This window comes from Aquila chrysaetos, chromosome 4 (assembly GCF_900496995.4).
Source record: "Aquila chrysaetos chrysaetos chromosome 4, bAquChr1.4, whole genome shotgun sequence".
NCBI classification, from domain to species: Eukaryota; Metazoa; Chordata; class Aves; order Accipitriformes; family Accipitridae; genus Aquila; species Aquila chrysaetos.
The window spans coordinates 43,627,605-43,650,524 of NC_044007.1; the positions used below are offsets into that span (position 1 = coordinate 43,627,605).

General features: G+C 38.8%; 1 protein-coding gene across 3 annotated transcripts in view; it reads left to right on the forward strand.

Annotated features, from left to right (window-relative positions):
• The first annotated feature begins 490 nt into the window (after positions 1 to 490).
• Positions 491 to 22,920, forward strand: part of TCEA1 (transcription elongation factor A1) — a 31,125-nt gene continuing 8,695 nt past the window's right edge. Inside the window, exons 1-4 of one of the 3 annotated variants that reach the window (XM_030012926.2) lie at positions 491 to 598; positions 7,637 to 7,699; positions 13,514 to 13,619; positions 21,805 to 21,892. In XM_030012926.2, the coding sequence (XP_029868786.1) occupies positions 530 to 598; positions 7,637 to 7,699; positions 13,514 to 13,619; positions 21,805 to 21,892 (326 nt within the window). In that variant the 5' untranslated portion in view covers positions 491 to 529. Of the gene's footprint in view, positions 599 to 3,906; positions 4,018 to 7,636; positions 7,700 to 13,513; positions 13,620 to 21,804; positions 21,893 to 22,920 lie in introns of those variants that run through there. The other 2 variants (XM_030012929.2, XM_030012928.2) reach the window with 2 other exon arrangements.

The following is a 22,920-nucleotide window of genomic DNA, read 5'->3' on the forward strand; positions in this document are numbered from 1 at the left end:
ACCGAGACCGGCTGGCGGTCCGTGCTGCCTGCAGCCCGGCGTTAGCGACCACGCTGTGAGCTGCAGAGCGTGGGACATCGTCGGAGGTCAGAGCGTTTAACTGTGCCGCAGTCGGGCTTTTGGGGGGGCGGGGTGGGGAGCGAGACTCACCCACGAAGCCCACGCTCCCCCCGCGGGGCGCTGCCGGTTCCCCACGGCTCCCGCCACCGGCACCGCCCCGCCCCCGCGGCCCCGCCCCCGCCGGCCGGCGCGCCAATGGTCTCGGTCTGCCGCAGCGCTGCCTGGCTCCTGTGGCCGGCGCTCGACGCGCGCTGTCTGCCGCCGCCGCCGCTCTGGCTGCTGGGTCGGGGAGCTGCGCCGCGGCCTGCCTCCGCTCCTGCCCGCAGAGCTCGGCGGCGGCCCCGGCCGCTTCCCGCGCTCCGAGGCGGGGGTGAGGGGGCTCCGCTCCGCTCCGCTCTGCTCTGCTCCGCTCCGTGGGCTTCAGCTCCCGGGCGCCGCGCCGGGCCCCGCTCGGGCCGCCGCAGCAGCCATGACCACGGAGGACGAGATCATCCGCATCGCCAAGAAGATGGACAAGATGGTGCAGAAGAAGAACGCGGTGAGCGGGGGCGGGACGGGACGGGATGGGATGGGAGGCGGCCCGGCGGCGCGGAGCTGCCGCGGGCCCCGGGCCGGCCCCTCGCTCCCTCCTTCCAGCGGGCCCGGGGCTTTTCCCGCTCCCGCCGCGCGACGCCCGGGGCCCGGCCCGGGCCCCTTCACCCGCCTCCGCTTCTCCCCGCCGCTGCCTGGCGGCCTCGGCGGCTTCCCCGCCGCCTCGCGCGGCCGGCGGGGGCACTCGGCTCCCCCTACCCCGCCCCGCCGCGCCGCGGGGGGATGTGGAGCCGCCGGCCGGCGCGGCCCGCCCGCTGCGGGGGCCCTTCGCCCTGTCAGCCGGCCCTCGCCGGCGGTTGCCCCCGGCCGCCCTCCTCCTCCTCGGCGGCGGCGGGTCGGAGCGGTGCCTCCCCCCGCTCCAGCGCGGCGTCGAGCCCGGCGCCTTCGGCTGGGGAGGAGGTTCCTGCCCGGGCACCGGCCCTGGCCCTAAACGGCGTTTCCCTCCGCTTCCCATTCGTGAAAATGGCAACGTTGGCCGCGGCGGAGAGCAGGACGTGAGATAAGAACGGTGTGGGAAGGGCAGTCGGCTGGAGGAGAGCGCCTGCAGAGGTGGTCCCCTTCGGGTGGGTCGTTCTCGCTTTCAGGCCTGAACGCTGGGGTCGTTGGTGAGGTGTGCAGACCGAAATACGGATGAGGAACCCTAATCCTGCTTCGGCAGGGAGGCCGGAGTTGTGCGCACAAACTTCTGAAGGAGATGGGGGATGTGAGCCACTTTGTTCCAGATTACAAAAAAAAAAACAAAAAAAAACGAATAGCACTTTAACTGTGTTTGTTAATTCAGGGTATAACTTATGCCTCAGAATGGAGGTAGAATATAGTTGGGCAGAATTCAGTTAGCTTGGTTCAAGTGTGTCCTGGTTTCAGCTGGGATAGAGTTAATTTTCTTCTTGGGAGCTCGTACAGTGTGTTTTGGATTTAGTGTGGGAACAGAGTCAATAACACACTGATGTTTTAGTTGTTGCTAAGTAGCGCTTATCCCAAGTTGAGGATTTTTCAGTTTCCCATGCTCTGTCAGCAAGCAGGTGTGCATGAAGCCGGGAGGGAGCACAGCCGGGACAGCTGACCCGAACAAGCTAAAGGGGTATTCCATACCATAGAACTTCATGTCCAGCATATAAACTGGGGGGAGTTGGCCCGGGGGGGATCGCTGCTCGGGAACTAACTGGGCATCAGTTGGTGAGTGGTAAGCAATTGCATTGTGCATCACTTGTCTGTTCTTGGGTTTTGGTTTCTTGTTTGGTGTCTTCTTTGTTTCTTGTTCTTCTTTTTTTTTGTTCTTTTCATTACAATTACTATTATCATATTTTATTATTGTCAGTTATTATTTTTTTTTTTACTTTAGTTATTAAATCGTTCTTATCTCAACCCATAAGTTATACTTTTTTTTTCTGATTCATCTCCCCATCTTGCTGGGTGGGAGGGCAAGTGAGCAAGCGGCTACACGGTGCCTAGTTGCTGGCTAGGGTTAAACTATGACAAAGTGTTATTCTCCTCTATGCCCTTGATACAGAACTTAGGTAGATAACTTATAACCTCTGTACTATTATACCTACAAAAACATCAAGATAAGTAAAATCAGTGTGCAGCAACAGCCAAATACCTCATTATGGTTACACATAAAATAGCATACAAGTAAATTGTAAAGTCTGTTTACTACTTTATCAGGTGGGCACATTGTTATTCCCTTGTAATTTGTGTATTTGTGACTGCTGCTCTTCCTGCAAGCTACTGTTTTAATACACAAAGTTAAGGTTTTTTTCTTTATGTTATGATAGTGCATTAAATGCTCAATATTGGTGATAGTTCATAACTGAGCTGTGTGGAATTTCAGTTTATAGAAGTATTTTTTTTGCTGTTTAAGATAACGGAAACCATAAATAACACTTAATAAGATTTGTATATTTGTAGAAATATTGATTGCATTGAACCAAAGAAATTTGTTTTGTTCAGCATCCAAACAAATTCATTGCAAGTACACACAGGCCATACTTTGCTATGTTTCGAAATCCTTGATGTTCTGTAATATTGTATGGGTTGGCTCTGATACATTTGAACCCTCTAGTGATACAGTGTGGCAACAGGAGCCTTGTCTAGTGGAAGGAATTTTTTACAAGCAATGTTTATTCATTTGATTATTTTTTTCCTTTTTGTCCCCTCCCTCTTTCTTTTTATTTCTATTCCCCATGCTTTTCAGCACAAAACAATTCACTGTCTCACTTTTCTGACTAAAATTGAAGTAGTGGCTCTTTCCTATGAGGTGTTGAAAGGGTGAAAACGTACCGACTGTGGAATGTTTAAATATTGTGGTAATGAGAATGATAAAGTGCAGTCAGTTCGATTTTATTTGGAAGACTTCTGACAATAGAAAGAAAATGGCAACTCCCAGGTAGTATGGGAACAACCGTTGATGCTGGGGAGCAGCACTGCAGCGATACCAGAGATGCTCCTGGTGACCACAGTGTATTTCTCTGTGATCTGGGAGGCTTAGGAGTTTGGATGTCATTCCTAGCAGCAGCAGGGGACGTGTATTCATGCTCTAGTGTGTGTAACCTAATTAGCTTTCAGAGCTCTAGGGAGCGGTGCAGTGTCTTCGCTGGGCTCAGCATCGGCCTGATGTGGCCGAACGCAGCGCGCGCAGCTGGGCCAGGCTGTGCCTTGCTGGAGCCAGTGGCTGGGTCTTCTCCTCACCACTGTCCCAGGAGCGAGAGTGCGGGCAGCACCAGAAACAGTTTTGCTTTTGAGCTCTTCCAACAAAGTACGTTCGTTCCAGCTTGTTACCGCACACAAGCAGCTCTGTTGTTAGTTTGATGCTGTCTCAAAAACTTTCTAAGGCTGAGGGCTTGAGCTGCCTCTGAGGCCGATAGTGGAGATCTGACAGTTTATCCAAAGCGCGTGTGTACGCTGTGATAAAAACCCTTAGCTATATGATAGGAGAGGAAGTACATCAGTATTAAACCCAGGAGATGTCTCTGTGTTTTTCTTACTAGTATTTGTCATTTATAAGGTATTTCTTTTATAATTGCACAATGTGATTTCCTACCTAATCCTGCCCTGCAGTTAAAATGCTAACTTCAGCGAAGTTATTAAGATCATCTCTATGAAAAGGTACTTCATTGTCTCACAAAGATGAAGCTGAATTGAGAAATGCATTCTTACATAAGTACCTGCTGGATAATGATGTTCCTGACAACCTCTTGTATTCCTTTCTCCATTTTTACTGAACGAGAATAGGTATTTGGTATATGTCTTTGAATAAGGATGATGCAACCCATCAATAAAAGGAAAAAAAAAAGAGCTTTCATACCTTTTCACTCTGAAGTTGTCAAGACTCAGATGGCAAGAGATGCTTTGTCTCTCATACCAAAGGTGACTCTGTGGCTTGTGGCAAAGTGCTGTTTGGCATTTCTTTTGATGAGTTGAAAAGGCAGGCCGTGCAGACACCCTTTCTGAGTCAGACTCTTGGTGATTTGCCTTGACTAAGGATTTAATTGTAGCTGTGCTCATTTCATAACTTTTTTTAGTGAAGTGATATATGCAGTTCTTTTGTTTTGAAGGACAAAATAATATGCAATGTTGTATTTAGTACACTGTGAGATACATATTTCTGCTGTTACTTCAAATATTGGTTGCATGTATTACTCCTTCAGAATAACTGTGACTGGATTAAAACACATGTAGTGCCTTCCTTATAGCTTTTGTTGTATGCAAGTACGCTTTTCTTTCATTAAGCTGCTGTAGTGAATAGGTATGAAAAATAAGGTTGCACCCATGGATTAAAAAAAAAAAAATCAAGAACAGTTGAGTAAGTTTTGAGAAGAAAATGTAAAATTGTCCACCTTATTAAATGTTTGCTTCCTTAAGTAGGACAGAATTATAACTAGATAGCTCTCCTGTCTTCAGAAACGTACTCCATTTTCTATCACCTGAAGCATAGCTTTAAAATATGAATATAGAACGTTGTTCTGGTGTTATGATCTGATCAACTGAGAGAAGCTGAGAGGAGTAATCTACTAAATCTGTATGAAGCTGACTTCTGTTAATTCAAATAACAAGGTAAACTGGAAGCCAACCAGCCTAGCGGAATGGGACATTGCCTTTCATTTTCTATAAAATTGTAGAAATGCCTTTAAAAGAAGATTAATAATAATGTTCTTAATGGTTGGGTTTTTTTTAAACAGAGAAGTCTTACATTAGAAAAATAGGAATTATATATCTTACTGTGCAACTTCCACTCTGGTTTTGAGAAAAAGAGGGCATTTGACTTTATGCTAATAAAAGTGGTTATGAAAAACTGTTTAGTTGCTGTGACTTAAAACTCAATTTAAATTTAATTTTAAAGCATCTAATTCTTGGTACACTTAATTTATTAGAGTGAAGGCTTAGAAAGTATTAGTGCATTAGAAATTTTGGTAATTTGGTACAGGAAACAGTGTGAAATGTAGGTAACATCGTTAACATCTGTGTAGAGAGTACCTGGGTTTTTTTAGTTGTTGCATGGTTTGTTAACCTCCTATGTGTCAAGTTACTAGTTTTGGAAAACGTTTAGACTGTGAATAATAAAGTTATTTTGATACGTACGATTGGAAAGGGATTTTACAGAGGCAAAGAAGTTTTGGCTAGACTGTGTTTCTAAGGTGAGGTGAAGAGAGTTCTACTTTGCATTAAGTATCATTGTTATGCTGAAATTGCAGGCTACAATAACCTGTGTTTATTTTGAAATCACATACTGTGTACAGTTTGCTAATAACTTAATTGTTTTGGAGGTAAGTGTTGCCGGATTATATTTTTGAAAATGACACGTTGACTTTTGTCTTTTTTTTTTTTTTTTTTTTTGGCTAAGACAATTTTTTTGAAGTTGTTTTTTTTTTTTTTTTTTTTTTTTTTTTTTTTTTTAGCAGTGAAGATAATTAACTTGCTTTACTTGGATCTATGTTTGCACAGAAGAAACCACGCTTATGGCTGTTTAGAGAAAGAAATGGCTTAGTATGCTAACTCAATTTAGCACCTGAAAACAGCACGACATTTCCCAGTCTTGCATCATTGCTACTAAAATTCTATGGTTAAAAATGGAGAAGTTTTGCATATCATGAATAAAAGTTAAATAAGACTTTTTGCTATGATGGCAAAATAGTAAAACTTCAGTTTTATGAGTGAATTAGGTTTGTGTAAGGGTGGGACATAGCAAAATGTTTGTTTTTAGAGGCTTCTTTGCTGTCAGATGTGTTTAAAAACCAGAGGTTGTAGCAGACATTTGAAAGCATCCAAAGCTGTGCCTGTTTGGATGTGACACAGAAGTTCCACTTTCATCTTTCTCAGCCTTTTGGTGGTTATTTTATGTGTTATCTTTAGTGGTTAAATTGTAAGACCTGCAGATTCAGCAGGAGATTACAAGAGTTTCCTTGCAACAGGTGTCATATTAGAAGTTGATTAGGGAGAATTTAAAAACAAAGGCAAAATGCTTATTAAAGTAAACAAAATGGGATGAGTTGAGAGAGAGGTAAGGAAAGGAATCAAATTCCAAAGACCTGCAAGATAGAAATTTTGTGGGGTTTATTTCCAAACCTCATGAATTTAAATAACAAAATGGAACACCACCCCACCCCCCACGGCCCAAAAAAAAAAAAACAACGCCCAAAAAACCCCAAACAACCCAGGAAGGTAATGGGCTTGGCTGGGGTAGAGTGACCCCTTATATGCCAAGGCAGTTGCCTTCATACCTGTTCATAGCTCACAGGTTCAGAACCATATGCCCTTCAATAACAGCAAAATCATCTCAACCTTTAAGTGGTTGCTATAGTCTGACAACCCGTGTGCACAGTAAGAAGTGGATGGTACAGAGCTTTGCTTAAGTAGAAATGGTAAATCATCAAGGATGTAGAGGTTAAAGTAAATTATGGAGCTCACATTTTTGAAAACTTCTTAAGTAAGGCCAACATTGCAAAGGAATGGATTGTTAGTCAGAGTAGCTGTGTATAGAGTTTATTAATGCCTAACAGTATGATCTCTGAAATTAATTCGTCTATCTAGAAAGTTGCTGCTTACATAGTATTAGTTTGTAACTTTCCTTATGGTTTTAGCAGGGGAAAAGGAAAAAAAGAAAAACCCATGACAGCTGAATAATAAACAAGTGCATTAGCTCAGATGTTATAGCACACTAGGATGGGCTCTGGCTTCTAGTTTGGAATATGTTGATGCTTGGCCAGTCTGGTATAGGCTGAAGAGTGTTGTCTGCACTAATCTATGCAGCCTAATCTATGTATTTTATTGAATTAATATTTAAACTTAATAGTTGAAAATAAGACTTGAAAGCAAGTCTTGCTCAGCTTTTTTTATTTGGCCATTTGTTGGTATACACAAAGTTGTCTCTTTTTTCTATTGGGGAAACTATAGCTGTGTTTTAGTAAAATAGTGTAATCCGATCATAGTTTTTAAACCAGTAAACTTTTCTGGCTTTACCATACCACCACAAATACAGCTAAGAATGTTGTCTATGTATGTTTCATATATATAGTTACATGTGCATATATATGTCTGTGCATTATTGATGGACTACACAAAGTTTCTCAGCTCCAAGTTCTTGTGCTAAAACAGCTGAGGTTGTTCTGAACTGGAAATTGCTGCTGTTGTCTGGCTTGTTTCTGATGCTGTTAAGTCAAGTACCCTTGAGGCTGTTTTCTTGAGGATGTGTGTTGGTTAAGTAGTAGTTGACAGAATGCTTTAAATGGCATTTGAATTATATGGGATAAAAACTCTCTAGTCTTTGAGGGAATACTTTGATTTCTGAGTTAAGGCCTGTTAATGCTTAGAGTTTGTGAAGCAGAACGTTCCTTGTCCTAGAGTTGTTCTGTGGGTAAATGGGAAACGGATAGTTTGAATCTAGTCTGGGACCTTGAAGGCAGATAAGAGTATGTTGTTGATATTCTATTTTAAGTACCTGATTGCTACTAAAATTACTTTTTTGTCTTTTTTTCTTTCTGTTTTGTAGGCTGGAGCTCTCGATTTATTGAAGGAGCTTAAGAATATTCCCATGACCCTTGAGTTGTTACAGGTATGATTTTCTTGTTGTTATGTTGCAAATGTTAACTCCATAATGATGAAGGTGAAGCCAGCAAATTTGGAAGAAGGTTGCACTATTAAAGTAGATTCCTGTGTAGAAACTCGTTGAAAGAATCAGTGTTATTATAAGGTAACTAGTCTTATTTCACCCTGATTTAGGGCACTTAAGTGTTTTCTTCCAGTAGCAAGCTCTTAAAGCTTATCTTTGTGTTTAAGTTAAGAATAGTGAATTTTGTTGTGGACAAAGGGGAAGACCTGCTTATAAACTTACCTTACATATAATCTTAGGTTCTTACTAACACAAATGCGATATATTTACTTCCCTCTGAAGGAGAATGCACCCGGTTACAGGTGATACCTTCTTTTCTTATGTAGTTAGTTCTGGTTTTGGATTGTAAGTGAGGAGAAGCATAGTTCATACCTTCAGGCAAATTGTATTTGACCATTTCCTTCCTCACCCCCCATTCCCCCCTCTTAGTCTGAGTAGTGTATTTCTTAAGGTAAATTATATTACTGCTACTCCTCCCCTTTTTCTCCCCTGGGCAGGAGTGTTGGCGTGGTACAATCTCTCTCACTTGCATACATACTGTAATTTTGCTTATATCTACATCTCTACTGTAGTATTTTATATATTATTTATAAATTCTTCCAAAAAGTAACTCAGTGAATTTTAGTTGCATGTCAAGCTTCAGAGTTTGTCATGTAATTCATCAATGAACAACTTTTGTTCCAAAGTAACTAGATATTTCCTATCTCTGAAAATTTTCAAATGGCAGAGCTAAATGTAAGACCTGATTTACTGTGGTAGCCACTTAAATTGGAAGAGACTGAAAGCTAACTTTTTTCTAAGTGATGATTAATGGTCACAGATACAGAATTAACTATGAAGTTCAAATCTTAAGTGTCAGTAGCAATGTCATTTGTTACATGTGCATCCTACATATTTGCAGAATGTACTTAGCATGTTACTGCTAATTCTGTTTGTGACAAACAGGAATTTGAAAGTGTCACCTTCATGCATGAACGAGCATGGCTGATGATGATGCTGCAGCCTTCTTCCCTGTGTCCAACCTTCTTCCTTAAAAAAAACTCAAACCAAAACCTTGCCGAAAAAAACCCTCAAGCCCCACAGAAAACAACAGCAAAACCCAGGAAACCCCTCTGTTAACCTGATCATTTTGAGTTTCTTTGTGCAGGTCTTAATACAAAGTATTTGTGTAATGATGTTTTTTGCCTTTAGAATGAAAAATATCTCTGCAAGTGCTCTGGAAATTCTGTAAATGCTGCTATGCAAACCTGTTCTGCTTAGTGTGAAGAATGAGACTAGAAGGAGAAGCTTTACACCAAACAGCAGAATAATTTTACCCTTGAACCATGAGGATCTGAAGAATGTACAAGTAGATAGCTTATCCTTTTTTTAGTTGCAATGAAAACCTTAGTAATGTTGTCAACAGAGGAGGACTCTTAATCTTGCTAAGTACAAACTCAACTGTCTGCCTTTTAGGGCACTTGTGTGACCCTGACTTAATTTATCTAGGGTTGCATATTAATTTTGTCCAATTTTCTGTCCTACTTGAAAGAAGCTTATTTATTCCCATCCATATGACAGGTACCTGTTTTTAGAGTGAAATAATAATTGCAGTAAAAGATTTTTTTTTTTTTTTTAATCTGTATTGGGGTGGGCACCATGTGAGTTTGTAAAGAAGATTTCTCTGTGTTACAGTAGGTCTACAGGGGTCAGGTATTTTTTAGCATACTGTTGCATAGTAGATTGACTGTAGCTTAGTTAAGTTTTTCTTAAGTATCCACTGCTGTATTCAAAACAGTTCTGCTGCATAAGATTGCATTTAGCAACATGTTTAGACTCAAATTTACATTATTTTTGTTGAGAGTTTTATAAATATGTAAAGTCTTCTGTAAATTTTCTATGTTAGTCTCCCCAATTTGCTTAAGCAATGGAGGACTCAGAGCAACAGTTGAAATGCAAAGCAATTGTATGCATCGCTCTGGTAGTGGATCATTAGTGTGCTAATATCAGGAAGGGTGATGATCATGAGAAAGTGGGAGCACTAACTTCCTCTCTGTAGACTGAGATACCTATTGATGTGTTTGAACTGATGAAATGCAGGACACAAGTGAAAAGCATACTTCCACACCCATTTTTAAGCAGTTTTGAGAGCTGGCTACATTGAGGAAAAGCACTGCTAGCTGATATGATAGTTTCATTATTCCTGCGTAATAAGAAAAGTGATGATTTTTCCTGTAACGTGACTGTTGCTTCAGTCTGAGCTGGCAAGGTCCTCTGAACAATTTACGGGTATGTGGAATAGGAAGGTGCGCATCAGTAGTCTGGACTTGTGCTTGTGTCTTTCTCGCCTGATTTTTGTCACAGAAAGTGACAAATAATTACAGACAATAATATGACTGTGTCATATCTAACGAGTTTTATGTAATCAAGCTGATCCTTGCTCAGCTAGGCAGGGAGCCAGTAGTCTTCCTCACATGTGATTTATCTGGTGGTCAGAATTGCAGATCTGTTTAGCAGCCGCACAGTATTAAAGGCATCGTTTCCCTGGTGCTAATTGTGGGTAGTGCGCAGCTAAACAGCTAGAGAGACAGGCAGTCTTTATTTTAACAAACAGGTTTTACTGGAACTTACACACACGTATGCAGAACTAGGCTGTGATGTACAGTCCTTGTTAATGACTTCTTGCCAGTTCGTTGGCAAGCTGGGGAGACCTGGGAATCTGGGGATGGTTGTTCTTCAGGGGTTGATTTGGCTTTGCTTTGATCCAGGTGCTCACTGATTCTCTGTCCTCATACTCTCTTACAGTTTAAAGTTGGTAACACCTCTGCTTGCTTCAGTGGTTGCTTTTCTTCCCCAGCTAAGTTCCTTACATTTTCATATTTGGTCTGGTTTAGAGAAGAGTAGCTGCCACCATATGCTTTGTTTTGGGTTCAGTCATAAGTTACTTCCACTAATTGTTGCTCATACCAACTGAAGGCTGGTTGGCCTACAGCTTGAGTGCTCCAGGGGTGAAAACAGCTGTCTTATGCTGTCTCTGAGCCTCTTTACTCTCAGAAAGCAGATGAAAAGTGCTCTAGAATTTGAAGTGGGAAAGTGTTATGGTTTAACCCCAGCCAGCAACTAAGCACCATGCAACCACTCTCTCACTCCTTCCCCTCACCCTAGTGGGATTGGGAGGAGAATCGAAAACAAGTAAAACTCGTGGGTTGAGATAAGAACAGTTCAATAATTGAAATAAAAAGTAAAATATAATAATAATAGTAGTAGTAATGAAAAGGAAGGTAACAAAAAGAGAGTGAAATATAGCCCAGGAAAGACAAGTGATGCACAATGCAATTGCTCACCACCTGCTGACTGATGCTCAGCCAGTCCCCAAGCAGCACTCTACCCCTCCCAGCCAGCTCCCGCCAGTTTACCTACTGGACATGACACCATATGGTATGGAATACCGCTTTGGCCAGTTTGGGTCAGCTTCCCTGGCTGTATCCCCTCCCAACTTCTTGTGCCCCTCCAGCCTTCTTGCTGGCTGGGCATGAGAAGCTGAAAAGTCCTTGACTTAGTATAAACACTACTTAGTAACAACTGGAAACATCAGTGTGTTATCAACATTCTTCTCACACTAAATCCAAAACATAGCACTATACCAGCTCCTAGGAAGAAAATTAACTCTATCCCAGCCAAAACCAGGACAGGAAGAATGATCCATTAAAAATGCATTTTGGACAGGGTGAGGAAAACTTTCATATACCTGCACACTTACAAACTGGCACAGAGATAAAGCAATTCCACAGGCTACACTGGGCTAGGCAGAAATACTGGAGTTTTCCACTTAAAATGGTTCTCACAAGAACAGCTCTGTAGGCTGGAAGACCTAGGAAATGTCAAATGCTGACAGCTGGTTTGTAATTAAAGCACAGTCATTTTGAGAATATAACACTGATCTTTTGCGATTACCTGTGTTAGTTTGCAGGCAAATAAATTGGTAGGTCATTCCTTCCCCTCTCTTTAGGCAAGGCCAGATCAAATGCTTTATAAAAGCAAACAAATGAACTATGTTTATGTACTGCCTTAAGAAAGCTGGCAGTTTAGACAGTTACCATAATCTGTTTCTCCTGTGTGATCAGAAGAAGAAATTAATTTATCCAATTAATTTTGAGTTTTTCTTGAGGTTTTGAGTTTTACTTACCTAAGTAAGTAACCTAACCTAAGTTGGTGTCTTGTCTTTTTGCTGATGAGAGTAGGCTGTGGTTGTGCCCAGTTATCAATGGAAGGTTGGGGTTTTTTTTGTAGATACATTTTTCTCATTCGGGTATGGTGAGTATTTTATGGAGTTCCAAGCACATGTTATTCTTTATTGTCTGAACATTATGTTGGGAGTATGTGTTTAAAATGTCAAGAGAGTTGGCCAGTACTGTTAGTCTGAGCGAGTGGAGTCCATCTTGAAACACTTTAGTTACAGGTAACCATCTGTTTTCTTTAATCCAAAATACTTGCTTAGAGCTGATGCTCAGACCTGAGGTTATCTGATGTGTTTCCTTCGCTGAAATAGCTACTGAGTTTTTTTCAGTACATTTCCAGTCATTTAGCACATCCATGGTGCCCCAAAAAGTGTTGTGGGGGTTGTAAAGAGTAATTTACAGGAACAAATCATTTCCATTTTTAGCAAGCCACAAAGATTTAACTTTTCCTTTAAAGGAGAAGGAAATTTATGATGAACTACTGCAAAAGTAAGAAGAATAATTTATATTTAGTGAGTCCTGTACATGGTGAATGCAACAAACCCGAGCATCTTAAGAACAATTTAAAAAATTAGTCATCAATCAAAATATGAAATGATAATAGACTACTTATTTGTATTGTTAAACGCTTTTCTCGTCTCATGAAACTAAAAGTGTGAAAATGTTCTACTTGTTAGATTAACATGTTAGTCAGAAGTCTTCTAAAATGAAACTTTTGTTGCTGTTGCTAAATTTATGTCATCTTCTGACTCTTAAAAGGAGTGGATTGTAAATTAATCTCCTTTTCACTCTATAGGTGGCAGTAGTGCCAAAGGTTTAAAGCCTGTCACTATCTTGGCCTTTTCAGAGCTAGGTTAGTCTTACTGTTTCTATCTGAAAGCAGAACCCTCTGTGCTTAAGATTTTAAAGAATCTCAGTATTGCCAAAATTCTTAGGAACCTAAAACGTGGTCACTCCCAACTGATATTACAGCTTCTTCCACAGCCACTGAATGGGAATTCTAAGAGTATGAAGTCACTGAAGCAGTTGGCAAGCTTCTGATCATGCCAAAATAGAAATACAGTCATTGCTTCACAGAATAATGAGGTTTTGAGGCTAGACCCTTTGCTAAAAATTTTATAGAACATTAAAATGTATATATGATTTTCATGTTAGATGTTTTGAATGTTGTACTTGGTTTAGGTAAGTAGTTCTGCAGTGCTTTTTGAAACACTTTGGAAGCAAAAATCTTCTGATTGATGCTCCTTAACCGCCGCCCCCCCCCAACCCCTCTGGCATGGAGACAAATTGTGGTACTGTTGTATTTCTTTTTAAAATGTCCGTGTTGTTAAAATAAGTTTTGTAAGCATTCCATCCTGATATTCTTAAAAAAACAAAACAAACAAACAAACACCCCCCACCCCAAAACAAAGAAAAAAAGAGACTTTAAAAAAGAAAGATACTTTTAAAAAACAATGTCAAAGTATAACTTTATATATGTTTACTTGTTAAATTGTCTTCATGTCACCTTTTATAGTATATATTTTTATTTCTGTTGCAGTCTACCAGAATTGGAATGTCAGTGAATGCGATACGCAAACAAAGCACTGATGAAGAAGTTACATCTTTAGCAAAATCTCTTATCAAGTCTTGGAAGAAACTGTTAGGTATGGCGACACAAACTTTTTTTTCCCCTGCTCTTGCATGTTTTAACTGTATGCAGTCTTCATGCAAATGCTTGACGCTGCCTTGCTTTAGATATATTTGTGCTGCTGTGTGAGTATTGAAACTTTCTGAACGGATGTAGTTGTTTTTTTACTCACAGATTACCACCAGTACATTACTGTGAAAGTGTGTTCAGAGAAAATTTATTTTTATTGGGGCTGGCAAGCAGTAGAAAGCCAGCTTCTGTGACATGACTCATTTCTGAAGTCTTGTTGCCTGCTGTTGAGCTAGAGTGACTGTATTGCAGTACTAAGCACTAACGAACCTGTTCTTGACTACTTCCTTTGTCAAATACAACAGGTACTCTGGAGAACTTGTGCAAAATCTCGTATGAGAGTGTGGAGGCTTTGAAGTTTGGTTATAAAGTGATTTGTGAAGAGGAAAAAAAAAACAGTAAAAAATTGACATTAAAAATCTGTTAGAACTTAAAGGTAGTGAGAAATAGATCTGCACTTTCTAAAACCTTCATAGTTTTAAACAGCTTACTAATTAGTGAGTTAATACTTTTTGTTTAAATTCCCTTAAAGCAATGAATGCAGTTAATGAAACCTTTCCGTTAGCAGGGTTTTATTCAAGGGTGTTTTGTAGTACCTGATGTATTTGAAAACACTCAAATCTCAAACTGTGTCCAGGTATTTTTATTCATACACTGTGCTGTACTCTATTTTGTTTCTTTGTATCTAATTTTAGGTAAACTAAGATTTAGGAAGCTTAAAAGTTTAAAATAGAAAACAGTTTACATTATTTTCTACTGATTTAAGTATTTGCCATTCTGTCTAGAAAAATATGTTAGCTACCAGGAGGTGTTACAAGTCCTCTGCCATTTGAAGTCAGCCTCATTTTTATCAATTATGAAGTATTTTATCAGATGCTTTACTCTCTTGTAAATGGTGTAGAAATTACTTTGTATCTATCTGATAGTATATGTATGTAGAAATGGACAATTTTTCACAGCTTTCAACTTCCATGTTCTAGTAAGAAGCAACAACCTCTACAGCAGACTTTTTTTTTAACCTACCTTTAAAAAGTTAGATAATAGTAATTAGGTAAGTTTAGTAATTAAATTTAGGTAATACTAGATATGCTGATAAAATACTTTCTAAATCATGATAATGACTTTTATTATAAATTAAATGCATACTTTATAAAGGATCTGATCAGAGTTCACTGGTAAATAGTGAAAATTATATACTTTCTGTGTTTAAATTTCCACTTAGAACTTGAAGTCCAACTGTATTATATCCAGTGCATAAAAGTGGTAAGATATATAAGTGGAGAAATGGACTTGCATATTAACTTGAGTTACTCTAAAGACTTCTAAAAGCAGCAGCTGGATTGAGTGACCTAGCTCTCAAGTTACTAATTGAAGTTTAAAAAACCAAAAAAGCTCTGTCAAAGTTTTGTGGTGGTGTTTTTTTTTTTTTTTTCCTCCAAAGATCAAATTTTTGATACTGCAACTTAGTTTAGGCAACAAAGTAGAGGAGATACGCTTCCCCCCCCCCCCCCCCAGAATTCTCAACTTTTGGGGGTGCCCTCAGATACTGCTTTTGGGGGGGGGGGGGGGCTAACCCTTCTGGATATTGCTGTCCTTTGAGCAAAGGAATTGTTATTTATTTATTAAGACAGTAAAAAATAGTCTTCTGTCTCTTTTTTTTTTTTTTTAACACAATATCTTAAGTCAGTCAAACTTGTCTTAATATATTGTTACTTATAGCTGACTGATCTTTAAGTGTTCAAACATTGTGAAACACAGGGAGTATTATTCCTACCTGAGGACCAGAGGGTGTTCATGCTGTAGAAGTCTGGGATAAGTTCGTGGTGCCTGATGGTCACAGCAGGTCAATCTGGGTGTAGGCTGCTGCTGAAAGGGGTGGTCCTGGCTTCCCTTCTGCACAGGTGCCTCCTTTCTTCCTCCTGTGCTGCTACAACTGGTTCTCAAGTGGCTATCCAGGAGACCAGAGCTGGGAACTGACCAGTTGGAAACTAATTGTTTTGTTCATTTCTTCTGGCTTAAATTTCAACTGTATCAGTTTTTTGGTCCAGCCTGTTTGCGGTTACTGTTTCCTGCACAGGGATTCTGGCAGTAACATACAGTTGGGCCAAGGTGGATCTTTCCCTTTTGATGCCTTGCTACATTCAGATTGTTTTAAGACAGTTGGGAGACTCTACCTAAAGCTGCTTGCATCAGGTGAAGTCAAACATGTGAGGAACTGGAAAGTAAATAGCAAATATTTGACCTTAATCAGAACTGAATGCTTTCTTCTTGAGGCAGTGGGTATGTGACCTTTGCTCATGCTCTAATTTTTGTTACAGGGCAGATATTATTGCGTGTACATTATTGTGCCAGGTCTAGTGTGGCTGTGGTTGTGCACTTGCTGTATAAAATCAAATTCCTGAAAATACAGCACTACTTGTATTCAAAACTTAATGCAGTTAAATTCTCCTTGATTATAATGTAGACCTTATAATAAAGCATAGTAGGGCAAATGTTTCACCTCTGGTTTCACTGCTTAGTAATTCATTAGAACTTAAAAATCTCATAACTGTGCAAGATAGGGTATCTGGGCTGCGTGAAATATGGGCTGCGTGAAATATGGGTGGGAATCTTACAAAGTACTCTTATTCTGTTTTATCATTAGTTTTGACTTTCTCAGAAGAATACGAAATACCGTATGTTGAGCTGCTTGAGAAATCAGTTTCGATTATGCTGTTTATAGTGCATGTAAAATGGTATGGATCAAAGATGGCAACAGAAGCGGACAGCTGTTAATCGTACCAAGCATTGTACTCAGAGATCTGAAGTCTTTGTGAGTTATTTTTATAAATGACATTTTGAATTTAGGCAAGAATTGTTGACTGTTCAGGCTGCACGTACTGTTTAAGTTCAATGCTATCAGAACTTAGTTTTAAGAATGCATGGGAAATGTGAGAAGAAATCAAAGTAAGGTTGTAAATCGCTAGATGTTTATAGCTTGACTAGAGCTATGCCAGGTTACCAAGGGATTTTTCAGGGGGGTCAGAAGCTGCCCAGCAGAGGGCTTGGCTTGCAAGCCTTGTCTGAAGTGACTCACTGAGTGAGCCACAGTGGAAGATCGTTTTCAGATGTTGCTGTCAGAACGTTAAACCACACAGCCGAGTTGGTCACAATTTGCATAAGGAAACAAATTCTGCTCTCAGAATAAGATACAGCTCAGTTATAACATAGGATTTGCAAATAACGATTGTTTTGCCAAGTAGCTGAGTATATAAGAGTATGCTATGCAGATAATGAATCTATGCATACCCATTTAGGTTACTAGGAGCGTTCTCTTATATTAAAAAACAACAAAAAAGTCCTTTAAGGAATTTAACATTCTCCATCACAAATAATTACTTACTGAACTCTAAGAGTATACAGTGAAAAAGAATGTCCAGACCTCCAAGTAAACTTAACTCCAGTAAGTTTATGTACTGAACTGGAAATGCAGAATGATTGGACAATAATCATAACATTAAGTGCAAGTGTGATCATCTATTGCCAGTACCAAAAAAGGGGCCAGAAACATTTTGAAATGCCTGTTTCAAAAAAGTGCATGCCTGAGTAATTTTATTTTAAAAGAATAAGTGCTCAATGTTGTCAAGAGAAGATAGCACCAGCCAAACTTCATAGAAGTGTTTTACTCAGATTACTTTGTTCATACAATCCTTTGTTATTTCGAACCTGGGTTTGATTCTACTGGAGCAAGCTGGTACAGTCTGGGACTATCTTACAGGTATGTTAATGCTGTCATTGGGTAAAGTTATTCAAGGACATCTAGTAACCTACTGGCTTTGCTCAAAAAAAATTGTTGACAAAACAAGTTCCTAAATTACAGTCTAATAGTATTTAAGAGTATTGTTTACTATGGATAAGAAGAGTACATGTCTCTTGTAAGATATCAAGTAGAATCAAGTGCAGAAATAATTTCAGTAGGTTCATTTCCATATCAAGTATGAGCTGTGGAAATCACCTCCTGTCAAATGTGTATTTGGAACTGTTCCATGTACTGTTAGTACAACTATAATTTGTTAGGATTATCAATGGAGGGATAATAACACATGATGCAAATTACATCATACTGTATAGGAGAAAAAACATATATAGCGAAAAATTAATGTGTCATGCTTCTTTGTCACTTATGATAAAAAAAAAAATCCTTAAAAAGGGCAACCAGTTAATTATTTTGTTGTTTATAGATTTTAGATATTATTCCTCCCTATGCTACTACTAGGAAGAAGCTTTTCTGATTTTACCTTCATGTCTTACTGCATCTTGCAGAGGAATTGCTGACAAGTGTAGCTGCTTGTGCAACTCAAGATTATTTTGGTCAGGGTCTAGAAAATAGGGCCTAAAGACTTATTAAATATGAGGGTCATTGTTAAATTAAAGACTATGCCATCTGTTACCTATTCTCATATCTCTTTCCTTTAACTTATTTAAACTGAATACTCGGAAAACTTTCCAAATTTGGTGGTGATATCTGAATCAGTAACATGCAACAACCCACTAAATTAAATTCTCATGTGCTTCCAGGGAATAACTAGCCACCTTTCTTTAACATTTCTGAAAAATTCTTACTTTAAAAAATCTCATCATTTAAAGTTAAATTTATAAATTCATAACATTATATATTTTTATTTCATTTTTTTTCTTGTTACTAGCAAATGTCTTGTTAACTTGTAATATAATTGGAAGAATCTACGATGAAGCTGTTAATGGTTTCTAACATTCAGATTAATTATGTTATCTCTGGCCATATATTATTACATTAAAAATTTTGTTCTGGTAACAAAGAACACTGTCATGTCATGTTTTACCCTGGAGAGATTATTTTGCTGGAAAGGGTACAAGTATCTTTCAAATTAATTGGAAGTCCCAGATAGAAACTGCAGTGCAGCAGTCAGAATTTGATAGTCTTTTTCCAATGGCTAATAGTCAATTCATGTTACTAGCTTGTTCTTTGTATTTTAAAGAAACATTAATACAGATTAGCTTATGTTATTTAAAAAAAAAGCTTAAAGGTTTTTTGTTTATGGCCTTCTGAAGCTGCAATAGCTAAAACTGTGAAGTTACAGTTTTCAATCCTAAAATTGAGACAATTTCAATTTGTTTCTGAAAAAAAGTTTTGGTAAGTTTTAATAGCTGTATGAAGTTGAAAAAGTAATTGTGCCTCTTTAAAGCAACTTGTAATTTATATTATATAAATATTATGATGTTCTGTAGACTTCCTGATATGAATCACTTGCTCAATGGAATTTTTAAATATCTTTCACAGAAGGGCCATTTCTTCCATCTTAATTTGTTAGAATTTCTGCGGTTGGTTGTAGTTCCCATTAGCTGTCATTCTTCCTTTGCACTAGAGTCTAGCCATTGCATGTAAATTAAGTTAATTAGTAGAGACTTTTAGTTTCTCAAGGATAACTTTTTTTTCCTTTCCCCAGGGGACAGTTGAAACGCTGTCTAGCAGGCTGTTAATTGCATTGTTCTTTTGTCAATATGGTATTTTAATAAAATAAGAAATACCTATTAATGTGTGAGTTTAAGAATAAATACTGCTTGACACTGGATCTCTTCTCCTCGATGCTTAACAATTTATGATCCATAAGAGTGAATGACTTTAAATGCTTAGGAGAGTATTTCAGGCAAACAGAGAATACTGTTAACTTTATTTTCAGATTTCTGAAACTGGATTAAACAAAAGTATCTGTAAACTCTTAAGTGATGAAAGAAGTTGTAGTTTTGAAGACATATTTGCTGAAGTTGGTCCAGTTGTCTCAGCTGCTGAAGTTTGACCTTGGTTTGACACATGCTTGCACAGACTGGTCTGCAGGTGTAGGAAGAACTGTGCTTTTATCTCTTGCTTTGTCCCTGTGCCCCCCTGCCCCCCGTAAGTGAAAGCAGCAGTCGGGGTATTGGCAGATGTTCTTAGGTGCCTGCCATCTCTGATGAAGTGGTGCTGCACTAAATGGAAGTGTTTGATAAACTAAAACTAGGTGCCAAATACACATGGCAGTGTATTTGATGCAAAATAAGTGGGAATTACCTAGGTCAGCTCTGAATTTGACAACTTGTGTTCCAGAAAAATATATGGACGTAAATGGGCTGAAGCAGAGCTCAGCTCTAAGGCAGCTGTGCTGCTTTGCAGAACCTGAGCTGTACCCCAAGATACCTGTTTGATCTATCAGTTTGTCTTAAACCCTCTGACAAAAATGATTATGTAGTTAAAAAATGATGAGGGTAAATGAGATTACATGCATATTTAGAACATTTTTAAAAAATTATATATCATGTGAGCATTTGTTGCCATAGAGAGTAGTCATGTGAATATGCATGTTAAAAATGGGATTTGTTTTCCTTCTCTTAGTATTGTGTACTTTAGGTGTCATAGCAAAGAACTTCTGTGATCCAGCCTCATTTGCTTTCTTAGTGATATTACTTTTTTATAAATAATAGTTGATGTGTTGATACCTTTATTAGGATTTTTTTGAATTACACCTTTAGCTTATTAAAGACAATCAGTCCAAGCGTATCATCTACTGTGTTTAGTTATCCTTTTTTTCTTTAATGGAGAAATTTATCAAGGATTGAATACAAAGTTAAAAACAATGGCTGAAGAAATCACTAAAGTTTTAAGCTCTTGAAGGCTGGGAAGATATTCTGGAGTAGTATCTTTGTGTGCTTGCCTGGTTCCTATACTGTTTTGTAGGCATCTATTTTTAGGTACAGCCACAGGCAGAATAGTAGATGGGTGCTTCATCTGATCCAGTATGGCTGTCTCTGGTCTCCTCTTATAATGATGATGATTTTTTTAATGAAGAGATATTCGATTTGATAAATTCCTTAACTCAAAAATTAAGGAAAGGATCAAAATCCTGTCCAGTTTAATATCTTTTCTGTGTAGCTTTAAATGAAATTGTTCCTATTAAAAATAAGTCAGTACAGTAGTTTTCTACTCTCTAGGAAAAAAAAAAAAAAAAGCTCAGTGCTAGAATGAGACCTGAATTTGTGTGTTTCATACCACCAAGTTCCCCTGGGAAATGTGGGGATGGGGGTCTTCTGGAAATGAGGATACTTTTACATACTTAAACAAGGATTTTGATACCTAGTTCAGGACATCTTCATGGAAAAGACTGAGCCTTATCAGATTTCCCTCCTTTTCTTGGTCTGTTTTTAGTTCTTTTTAAAGTTTGTAATAGATGCTTATCCCAATAATATAGTCTATGGATTTAGAAGTGTAATGGCAGCTTTATGAGGGCTTAGAGAGAGGAATTCACAAAATCTGTCAGTGAGTGATACCAGTCTTTCTAGGCTTTCTCTGTAGGCTGTGGAGAGAGTCAGCCTTTCTAGAGAGCAAATAAAAGCAAAAGTTCCATTTAGCCATTCTGAATTCCTCTTTACAATAGAAGGGTGTATGTGTTCTCACTAGGCTAAAGCTAAATGTTGTGATTGCCCCTTTTAATAAAGGCTTTCATCTTTATTCTTTATAAAATCATCATTAAATGTAGCCTGTATGAGGAAGGCAAATTCAAATATTTTTAAACTCTAAGGCAAATAATTTAAAAGCCATCACAGAAAATACTATGTGCATGTCTGGAAAACTTCAAAAGCATATGAAAATGTTCTTTATATTTTTTGGCAACCATGGTAGCTTTCATACCACAGTTCCATTTGGTTCAGTCCTTTGGTAGAAATTCTATAAATATAATAAAAAAGAATGGCATGCATTTAGTAGGAACTTGTATTTAAAACATGGAAGACAAACTCTAGAGACTTGATGCAGTAGTTTAAGAAGTTATTGTCTCCCTCATGCAGCAGAGGTGGCAAAAATAAATCATAAAAGTCTACATTTTCATCATGTCTTCACTGCCAGTTTAAACAGCTGCTGGACTTGACTTGAAGGATCTGAAGTGTTGTCATATTTTCCATTTGCTGGGTTGGGGAGGGTGTTGCGGAGTGGAAGGCTGTACTGCAAGAGAAGGTCAAAGCAAAGAGTGGGAGCTGATAGCATTTCCAACTGGTTCAGGAGAAATCATCAAAGATATTTTACCACTGCTTTAAATTGGTTGCTATTTCTGGGTAAAAGAGTTTCTCGTGTTTTGTATTTCCAGATGGACCTTCAACTGATAAAGATTCTGAAGAAAAGAAAAAGGAGTCTGCATCTTCCTCGCAAAACAGCCCTGAAGCAAGAGAAGAAAGGTGCTTAATTCTTCATGAGTATACAAATAATCGCACTCAGTGTAAATTAGGTAAATTAGGTAAATTAACGTTAAACTATTTGGTCCAAATTTGTCATACTTGAGACAGCCTCCACATTCTTTTCTGAAATACATGGAGTTGTACAAGAAATGGTGTGTTGTTAGGGAAGTAAGTCCTGCTGCTGCTGACATTAAAAAAAGATGAAAGCCACAGGTCAAGATATGGCCAGACTAGTTATTGTTTATTTTGTCTGTCTCATCTGTCAAATATTTCTTCTTCTCTCAATACTAGCACTGAGCTTTGAGAACTGTAAAACAACTTTCAGTCACAGCTTTGTCGTAATTGTATATGTTAGAGGTTTAGAATACTTCTTTTGTCTGTTAGCTTTCATGTTTAATAAGCCATCTCATTCTGCACTTTTTTTGGTGAACACAAAATATATGTTATCAGAAAAATGAGCCCATGTTAATGACACTATAGGAGCTGAAGAACATTTGCAAAATGGTATCTGCAAGCCCATTTCTTCTATACATTTCTGGTTCTAGTGAATCTGTTTCCAGTGGCCATTTTCAAATTGAAGTTTAACCTCTAACCATTTGTCCTGATGCAGGCTGAAAACTTCTTGGTTTGCAAGGCTATGTTAATTGTTTGTTTGTGATCATGGTACCATGTCAGTACAGTAAGCAGACTGAAAGCAATGCATTCACTGCAGACTGAATGTTAGTGTGTTGCACCTTCACTGTTTTTTAAAGTAAAGTTCCATGGGAGAAAAAAAAACCAAACAAACATTTCATGTTAATGTAGAGAACTGAGAATTAAAACTTATATGCCACATAATGGAATGAAATACTTGCTGTGTCTATTGTGTGGAATACCCTGGTGAATATTCTAAAGATACTTTTAAAATTGTATTGACTCTAGAGCTATAAGTAGCTTTACACAGGTGGCCTGTGTTCTTTTTTTGGAATACCATCAAATAGATAGAGCAAAAGACCTGTGTTTTGCCCTGGAACAAAGTTATTTGAAGA